This window comes from Glycine soja, chromosome 17 (genome assembly GCF_004193775.1).
Source record: "Glycine soja cultivar W05 chromosome 17, ASM419377v2, whole genome shotgun sequence".
NCBI classification, from domain to species: Eukaryota; Viridiplantae; Streptophyta; class Magnoliopsida; order Fabales; family Fabaceae; genus Glycine; species Glycine soja.
The window spans coordinates 648,467-658,260 of record NC_041018.1 but is presented as its reverse complement, the minus strand read 5'-3'; the positions used below and the strand labels follow the sequence as shown (position 1 = coordinate 658,260).

The 9,794-nt window shown below is 35.8% G+C and overlaps 1 protein-coding gene and 1 pseudogene across 3 annotated transcripts; one reads left to right on the top strand and one right to left on the bottom strand.

Annotated features, from left to right (window-relative positions):
• Nucleotides 1–1,376: 1,376 nt before the first annotated feature.
• On the top strand, nucleotides 1,377–4,355 carry LOC114392198 (U-box domain-containing protein 4-like). Of its 3 annotated transcripts, none has more exons than XR_003662261.1 (4): nucleotides 1,377–2,711; nucleotides 2,803–2,865; nucleotides 3,650–3,785; nucleotides 4,011–4,355. XR_003662261.1 is itself a non-coding variant. In XM_028353249.1 (2 exons), exons 1-2 carry the CDS (start codon nucleotides 1,497–1,499, stop codon nucleotides 2,863–2,865), a joined length of 1,278 nt encoding a protein of 425 aa, XP_028209050.1. In that variant the 5' UTR covers nucleotides 1,377–1,496; the 3' UTR covers nucleotides 2,866–4,355. The 3 variants fall into 3 exon arrangements, 1 of the variants encoding a protein (XP_028209050.1); XR_003662262.1 differs by having other exon boundaries at nucleotides 3,557–3,785; XM_028353249.1 differs by having other exon boundaries at nucleotides 2,803–4,355.
• Nucleotides 4,356–5,662: 1,307 nt separating this feature from the next.
• On the bottom strand, nucleotides 5,663–8,951 carry LOC114393454 (annotated as a pseudogene).
• Between the last annotated feature and the right edge of the window lie 843 nt (nucleotides 8,952–9,794).

Sequence of the window (9,794 nt, the reverse complement as noted above, 5' to 3'; positions counted from 1 at the left end):
ATATATTTCATACAGATAATTTTATTTTTCTTTCCAAACCATGTATTTATATAACTCAGTCCAGCTTGATGACTTCCTCTTTCTGTACTTCTTCCACTGCTTCTCAGCAACTTGCTCATCCATGATGTTACCCTGACCCCATGGCTTAAGAGCTCAAGACGGTCCATAACACCCCGACCTGGAGATTTTCCTTAAATGTGATTTGCTTACTTAATTATTGGCATTAGACTTGAGAGTTGAGATTTACCCAAATGTTAAATACTCGATCAAAGGTTGGAATTCAACCCTTGATAAGATGAAATTAAATATTCAATAATCTAAGAGTCTGAACATGGTTTAACGATGAAACTGGAATGAGCTTATGTATAGTGTCAAATGCAATATTGTTCTATTGGTGCAAATCCCAATTAACAACAAATATACCTCATACTTGACCAGATGTTGTTAGTCTTGCTCTTGCACACCCAATTTGCTCCACACTTGATTTAATTATAATTTCATTTTCGTCAACTGTTATTCTTTTGTGTTCATACTGACATCTAATTTGATATTCATTTCTTTAATCTGTAACGTACAGATATAAATCTATTCACCCAAAACAAAAAGAGTATAGATATAAATCTTTTTTTTTTTAAAAAAAAAGTGAGAAGAGACAAGGTACATGCAAGTACGAACATGCCCAATCTTTTAAGACCTATATATAATTATATATCGGTGCTTTGTACAACTCATATAGACTGTTATATCGTTACACAACATAATAATTAAATTATTGTATTTTAGTCAACAGAAATGCCTATTACACATTATAAATAAATTTTTATCTCGTGATAGATCTTTCTTACCCACTAAATATTGACTCTATAATATTATTGTATATTTATTTTGATGGCCGGTAGTATATATTAATTGTGCATGCAAATCATCGACGTTGTAACTCGATCAACTACGTAATGCGAAAGCAGTACTCTATCGTCTTTTTTTTTTTATTAATCTTTTGGTTTCTATATCTTTTGTTAAATTTTTGTTTTAGTTTCTACGTCTAATTTTTTACCTTTTAGTCTTTACATAAACATTTATTTTATATTTTAATTATTATTTCTTCATTTTATAGCAGTTCCATACTGCCAGAAACTAAAAAAAACCAGAATATAAAAAGTTATTCGTATAAGAATTAAAACTTAATTTTTTTAAGTATAAAGAATAAAACAAAAAATTGGTATACATATTATAAAGATCAGAAGATTGATTAAATTTATTTTTTTTATTTTAGACTTTTAATGTAAAATATGTTTGTCTAGAAAACGACCTACTGCTTTCATATAATAATAAATACCAACCAAGTAAAATCTGTTAGCTATAAGAGCCCCCAGACACAACATAATCAATTTAATATAAAAGCACTCTTCTTCTTCTTCTTCACTCTCTTTCTCTATCTCTGCGTGGCAGCATATATCAAATATCAGTTGCAGTATTAAAGAGGCTTATCCGTCAGAATGGTTTCCGCGGAGAAAGATTCCAATGAAACTCATCGAACCATCATCGGGAAGTCCATGCGAACGGTGCGCTCCAAAATATTCCAACACGACCACGCCACGTGCGTCTCCGACAACTTAACCGGTTCGCTAATGGAACTCGCATCGCGAAACAACAAATCCGTTAAGTCTTCAATTACGGAGGAGCAACTCCTCGAGCTCTCTCAAGCTCTGAGCGATTTCTCCGCCTGTAGCAGCGATATCTCCGGGGAGCTCCAGAGACTCGCCACCGTCTCCTCCTCCCAACCTCCTGCTGCTGCTGCTGACATCCACGGCCAACCCCAACCTGAGCCCGAGCCGTGCCTAGGGTTTCTCCAGAGGGAGAGCTTCTCCACTGAGATCATCGAGAGTATCTCGCCGGAGGATCTTCAGCCGACGGTCAAGATCTGCGTCGACGGACTTCTCTCGCCGTCGTTGGCCGTGAAGCGATCGGCGGCGGCCAAGCTGAGGCTGTTGGCGAAGAACCGAGCCGACAACCGCGCTCTCATCGGCGAGTCCGGTGCGGTGGCTGCTCTGGTTCCGCTGCTCCGGTGCAGCGATCCGTGGACGCAGGAACACGCGGTGACGGCGTTGCTGAACCTGTCTCTTCTGGAAGAGAACAAGGCGCTTATAACGAATGCGGGTGCGGTGAAGTCGCTGATATACGTGCTGAAAAGAGGGACGGAGACTTCCAAGCAGAACGCGGCGTGCGCGCTCATGAGTCTGGCGCTGGTGGAAGAGAACAAGAGGTCGATCGGGACTTGCGGGGCGATACCACCGCTGGTGGCGCTGCTGTTGGGTGGGTCCCAGAGAGGGAAGAAGGACGCGCTGACGACGCTGTACAAGCTGTGTTCAGTGAGGCAGAACAAGGAGAGGGCGGTGAGTGCCGGGGCGGTGAGGCCGCTGGTGGAGCTGGTGGCGGAGCAGGGGAGCGGGATGGCGGAGAAGGCGATGGTGGTGCTGAACAGCTTGGCGGGGATTGAGGAGGGGAAGGAGGCCATTGTGGAAGAAGGTGGGATTGCTGCGCTTGTGGAAGCGATTGAGGTTGGGTCGGTGAAGGGGAAGGAGTTCGCTGTTTTGACTCTTTATCAACTCTGTGCTGAAACCGTTACCAACAGAGCCCTTCTCGTCAGGGAGGGAGGGATTCCGCCTCTCGTTGCTCTTTCTCAGAGCTCCCCTGTTCGAGCTAAGCTCAAGGTAATAAAACTGATCAAGCTGTTGGATTGTGCAACTCCAAACACTGTAATCTTTGACTACCTTTTATTGAAGTTTCTCGTTGCTTTTGCAGGCTGAGACACTCCTTGGATATTTGAGAGAATCAAGACATGAAGCTTCATGTTCAAGTCCGTAGGTAGGGAATTATATAATGTAATTGGTTGTTGTACATATAGTGCTTTTTTGGTTCGTAACTTTGTACACTTTGGATTTTTTGGATTAGAAGCTAGCCAGCATATCAATACTCTGACCCTTGATGATTTAAAGATAGGTTCGGTGATTTTCCTTTCCCTATTTCCCTTGTTCAGTTTGTTATGTTTCCAGGAGTTGTGTTGTGGTGTTAGTTTCTTGTTGGTTAATCTCTCATTTTTCTCTTAATCTTTTTGTTTTGGAAACTTCCAGTTTTTGCAGAAAAGGCTTGGTCTTGGTGTTAGTTTCTTGTTGATTAATCTCTCATTTTTCTCTTAATCTTTTTGTTTTGAAAACGTCCAGTTTTTGCAGAAAAGGCTTGGTCTTGGTGTTAGTTTCTGTTGATCATTAGTCTCTTTTATTTTGCTCATTTTTTTTTTTTGTTTTGAAAACTTCCAGTTTTTGTTGAAAAGGCTTGCTGAGTTTTTTGTGTTTTTGACTGTCTTGTAGTGAAACTATGAAAGTAGAGGTTGTAATAAATGCACTACCACGCTGAATATGTTAGGTCATAATTTTTTATTTTGGTGAACTTGGAGTTTTTAATTTAGTTACTTTGATACTGTCGAATGTATTGCATTGGCCATAGGCCATTATATCACCTTCATCTGTTTCCATTTTGTTAATGCATAAAATCCCAGATATAGGGAAATGTTAGGTGGTAGTCGAATTAGGATGAAGATAAAGACGTGGTTTGGAGGGTGTTGATTCATTTGAATATGATGGTGGTGTAGGCCCGTGAAGCTGCTTCTCTTTGTTGTAAAGCGACTCGCCGCTCTCAAGCTTTCATTTGCGGTAACAAGTTGCATCAGTGTGCCCCACAGCCACCATGCAGGTCAACCCCACCACACAACAGAATACATCTCTTTGGTACCAATTCTCCTCACATATCTTCATTTTTATTTATTTTTTCTTCCTTTTTCAAATCATCTTGTCCCCTATAATAAATTAATAATCACCAATTAGCTGGCACAGCAGGTATTTTCCGTGCTTCTGTTTATTTGGATAATAATTTGAAGTTTCGAATAATCAGCTGTCGGTGTTTTCAGCTTTAGTTCACTCGTAACATTTAACCATAGGTTTTCTACACATTAGGTTGAGGATTGCACCAAAGGTGAAGAGCTGTTGGGTGAGAGACACTGCTTTCTCTCACGCAGAAGTGTGAGTTGCTGAGACATACAGAAACCTTCAAAAGCTAGTGGTTGAATTCTCTCTTCCTTCCATATACTAAGGCTTTACGATCAAACAAATTTCTACTCAACATTCGAACTGATTTTTTTTTAATATACACGATCAGAAAGAGGGGTAACTGTAAACGGTTTAGATTTGGTTTAAATTTTTATTGTATGATATTTAGATTTAATCAAATACGACGTGTGATTATGTTATTCCACACAGTATATTTTTAGTAAATTAAATGTATTTAAAGTTACACAAGAACTCTGCTGTGTTGTTATAATTTATTATTTAACTCGAAAATCAATTATTACAATCCCTAATGCTCATGTTTTTAATGGCAAAGACAATTTTATTGCATTCCCTAATGCTCATTAAATACGAAAACAACATAGATAATCAATCATGTGCTAGAATAATCTAGTACTTGCCAAGATTTATCAATTTAAGTGGCATGATAAACCAATTATGCAATAAATATAAGGAATATATTTTAACATATTATTATTCATATGGCATAAAGACAAAATAATGGGCAATATTTATCTAATTTAATTAATGCGTGATCATGATATTGTTAAATAATCTTAATTTTCCACATTTTAGCCAAGCAGCACAATCAATCAACCAACCAACCAGTACGATAAAAAATAATCTTAATTTACCAAACCACAATACATGATCAATGAAGATGTGATAAATATGAAAATATTTAAGTCAGTGCTATCAAGAAATTCAACCAAGCTTGTTAACCTTTATTTTTTAAAAAGATGTACGATTTTGTTGTTGATGAATTAATTATACCAATGCAACCTAAATGCAAATTCCCTAAAAACATGATTATTATATGAGTGATTTCCAGATGAGGCACACAGATACAAATAATTTGAAAAGGATAGAAAAAAAATCATTAAGTAAGAACTTTCAAATATGAAGTGAATCCTAGTGAAAAGTATAGTCAAGTTGCGAGTTTCAAGGGTTAGTATAACAGTTAATCCAATTAGAAGCTCAAGTCCCTTAAAATTAATTTCATTATGAATTAGATACTCATCTTTCTTTCCTCTCAAAGAATTTAAGGGTTAAATTTGAGAAACTCCCAAATTTTTGTTAGCAAATGTCTTACCACAAACTTGAAAGGTAACTTACTAATTTCCTCTATTCATTGATTACCTTCAAGGACTTTTTCTATTGGATGAACAATTTAGAATGTCATTTTAAAGCATAAATGGAAAAGTGAAGTTTATAACAAAATAGACAAATAGACTTTTTTTTCTATTCTTTTTTTTTTTTCCCTTTCTTCATCCTCTTTTTGGTCATTTCCGTTTGTTTCTTTTTCCCTTATAATTTTCTTTTCCTTTATCAGGGGCATTTCACAATATCATAAACAGATAAATTAGACCCTTTAGTATCACCATTTACTGATTTACGTACAGTACCATAACAAAATAAATTCAAATAAATATAATGTAGTTTCATTTATTATTTTCAGAGAGAGGAAGAGAAGAGATGATGTTTTTGTTGAACAAGAAGAAAAATTCCTATAGCATTAATGCTATTTTTGATCTTCTTAATTACTTGGTGTCATCCTCCTTTTTCTTGATTTCGTTGTTCTTCTTGTCAAATGGGAAAGGTCTAAGCCATCTTGAAGCAACTTCTCAACCTCCTCGAACTGAAGGCCTTTGGTTTCTGGCACTAATAAATAGATTGCTACGATTGGAACCAAGGAGAAGCCAGCAAAGAGGAGGAATGTGCCAGCCGCGCCTAAAGACTCTGTCATGCTTAAGAATGAGTTACTCATTATGAGATTAGCACACCAGTTGGAAACTGCAGCTATACCTCCACCAAGACCTCTGTATCTCAGTGGGTATATCTCTGAGTTCAGAACCCAAGGCACTGTTCCCATTCCAGTAGCATATGCTATGATATACAATCCCAACACTACAACAGCTAGGATTCCAATTTTGCTTGGGCAACCCTGAGAAAACCATACTCGTTTACCTGCACGGCACACACCTCTTACACTCTTTTCTGCAGCCAAGCATGCTCCCGGAGGAAACTGGATAACAAAACACACAGTTTTGTTCAATCAATTCCTTGCACAATGTTCAGCTTAATCTATACAAATTCTTAGCAAGAGAAATTACTATATTAGATAGTCTCAAATCATTACGTGTCCATGGTCGTGACTGATTTCTATATAATATATAGTGAGTTTCTCAATTCTATAGTTTTTTTTTTTGTTTTAAAAAAAAAACTCAATTATATATTATATGGAAATTAGTCATATCATGGTACTTGTGAACCATATAATAATTTCTGGTACATGCATGAGGACATATTTATGTAAGTTAAGTTAACTAGTGATGATGAGAGCGGGTTAAGAAAATGATAAGAGGAGGTTGGAAGAAGTTAACTTATTATATACTTGATTATCACTGTTGGCACAATCTGCCTGTAAGCATTGCATGCAGTTCCATGAAGAGAGAGTAGGGGCATTTGGGTAAGCCTAGCACGTAGAGTTTCGACCAAAAGCGAGGTGTCATGGTTACTAATACAAGGAGCATTTTGAGCTGCCTGGTAAAAATATAGCACTAGAAACGACGAGGCAAACAATGATCCCAACCATGGAAACGAGCATTAGTCTTCTCCTTCCATATCTATCAATGAAAACCATACTCAAGACAGTGCAAGAGCTGTGGAGTTGGAGGCAATTCCAGCAAACTGAAAAATGGTTGGGCTGTAATACATGAGAGTGTTGATGCCCACAAACTGCTGAGCAACTTGAACCTCTTCGAACTACATCATTCTTAAAAGCACCCTTTAGTTTCTGCGTTAAGCTCAACTTCCCATTCAACTCTTCTTCCTCCTTCTCAGTCTCAACCGAATCTTGCATCGCTCTCATCTCCTCTTCAATTTCGCTAGGCCGATAGATTCTCAACAGGATCTCCTCTGCCTCCTCTTTCTTCCCGAGATACAAAACTTTACATGTTAATTAATTACTTGATCATTCATATTTATGCTATTGAACAATCACTGGTCTTCTTTCGAATATTATTACCTTAATGTAGAGCCATCTGGGTGACTCAGGGAGGGACAACATTAATATGAACCCAAGTAAAGCGGGAATTCCTGCCACCCCAAGCATCCATCGCCTGGTTCCAGGTGCCTAAAACACATCAAATTGAGCATTTAGAATCTGACAATGTTATTGTTATCCAAAAGTTTTAGACCTTTTCATTTCCTATCTATGCATAATGTATACCCTGGTGAATGCCAAATTGATAAGGTAGGACAGAAATTGGCCTCCTGTTAGAAGCATACCATTGACACAGACTAGAGCTACTCGCAAAATTGAAATATAAGTAAGGACACATTACACACATACTACTATATTGTAAACGTTCTATGAACCACGCACACAGAAGCACATGCCTAATGTCTAAAATTTAAGACATGGAGATATCACATACACATATATAATCATAAAGATTTTAATAAAATAAAATGTGAGTAACTTATAACCAAATATCTAAACTGACGATACATCCATCTTTTAAGATCAATATTTTATGTTTTTTCAACTGTATAAGATGTGTAAAGGTGACTATTTAAGTATTTAAGCTAACAAAAATAATTTTTAAATTAAATATTTAATACGAAATGTTAAACAAATGCTTAACTGTGTTTGATGTTAAAAATGTGTCCGAACACAACTAAAAAGGGAGAGGTATCGTTTGTGAAACCAACGACCAAATCATGCTTAATTTCAACCCCTTATCCAATTTAGTGACAGTCATGTGAAAGCATAAAACAACTTTCTGAAAGTTATTTGGTTGTTGCATGTCTAAAGGGCAGATTCAGAAAATTATGAAGCATTTCGCCTTTTCTTTCCCTTACACGCATTTATGTATTCCACCGTTTAAAATTTTATATTTAACTTTAAACAGTAAAATTCTCTTTTCATAAAATAGATCAAGAACTAGATTGATGCAGTTCTATTGTAGATAATCTCAATCCCCCTTTTTGGATAAAAAGATTAAATTCGAATCTGCCGGGTGGCAGCTTCTATTTATTGTTCCCGTCTTTAGTAACAAAAAAGTCAGAATAACAATCACAAGAGTTTGCCTGACAAAAATAAACTGTCATTGATGAATATGGTGTGTACGTTGAACACAGATTCTATCCATATTGAAATTTAAAATGAAAGCGTAAATTGAATTGATGTCATCCATCCATGATTTATATACATTAGTTTGTAATATCTTTATACAAAATGGAGTTTACAAGACAAAATTACTTTATCAGTAAAAAAGAAGACAATATTAGTTTATAATTATTTTTTTGGTGTGAAGTTTATAATTCCTTTTAAGACGTGGAGAACATGTTAATTTTATAATATGTTATGCAAAAAACAAAAAATTAATCTCACAAATAAATATACTCCTAGTGATAGATGGCATGGAACTTGTTACCGTTAACCTTTTAAAATGACAATATTAGCATAAAAACCGATGATGCGTGGACAGTGGTACCAGTGCGGTGTGCCGTGTGTGGTGGCGGTTTGCTAGTGGCAGGTGACGATGCATGATTGTGAGAGGGAACGAGTGAAGTGAAGGCTTCGTATTGTGAGTGAGTGGTGGAAGAAAGAAGCTAGACCAGAACTCAGAATCAAATTGAGAGTGAGAATTGAAATTAAGGTTTCCTTCTTATAATATATATATATATATAAAGGATACTTTTATAATTTAATAGGTGTGGGAGCAGGGGGAAACAAATATCAGCATTACCAAAATTGTCCCCACCCCAATCAAAATATGTTTAGCCGTACTTATATATATTGAAAACAAAGTGCAAACCCATTTTCACTACCACTGAGGTGGGTGTACACATTTTTGTGCTAAACTATTCAAATTTACTAGGTGAAAGAAATAAACTCTAAATATGTTTAGATTATGGTTGAAGTCTTTCAAAAATATGTTTAGCGTATTCAATTATTCACATGATGATTTAAGTTTATCTTTTAATTTGTTGTCATTTAAATTTAAATTAAATTTAAGTTATATATAGTTTAGTAAATAACTTAGGATTTGTTGTTTTCTTGTACTCTATATATACATCTCTTGTACACATATTAAATTATTGAATAAAATCCTAATCTTATATTCTCTATATGGTATCAAAGCAACATATATTTGTGCAAATCCATTATTTCACTAGCCTATGAAACATCTTGCAATTGGCTATCACTTTGTGCGAGATCTAGTAGTCAACTCCGAGTCTCATATGTTCCATCCAATCATCAGCATGTTGACCTCCTCGTCAAAGTTCGTGTGTCTTAACACCACAAATTTCTGATGGAGTAAATTAGCGTTGTTTTCACCATCATCATCTTGCATGAGGATGTGCATTGAACTGTTGACATAATAATTTAAGTTTATTTTTTTAATTTGTTGTCATTTAATTTCAAACTTAATTTAAGTTACAAATAATTTAGTAGATAACTTGTGGTTTGTTATTCTCTTGTACTTTATATATACACATCTTTTATAAAGTACTGAATTGTTAAATAAAATCCTAGTCTTATCTTCTCTATATAGCACTCAAAAGTATGTTTAAAACATTTATCAGTAGCATGTTTGGTTTGAATTATGTAATGCAATTCTTCACGTCAAATGGAAGCAGCTCCTTGTAGCTTCCACACAA

Coding starts and splice junctions, on each gene's coding strand:
- LOC114392198 (XM_028353249.1), top strand. CDS start 1,497: ATGGTTTCCGCGGAGAAAGATTCCAATGAAACTCATCGAACCATCATC. Junction 2,712..2,802: donor CTGTTCGAGCTAAGCTCAAG/GTAATAAAACTG, acceptor TTGCTTTTGCAG/GCTGAGACACTCCTTGGATA.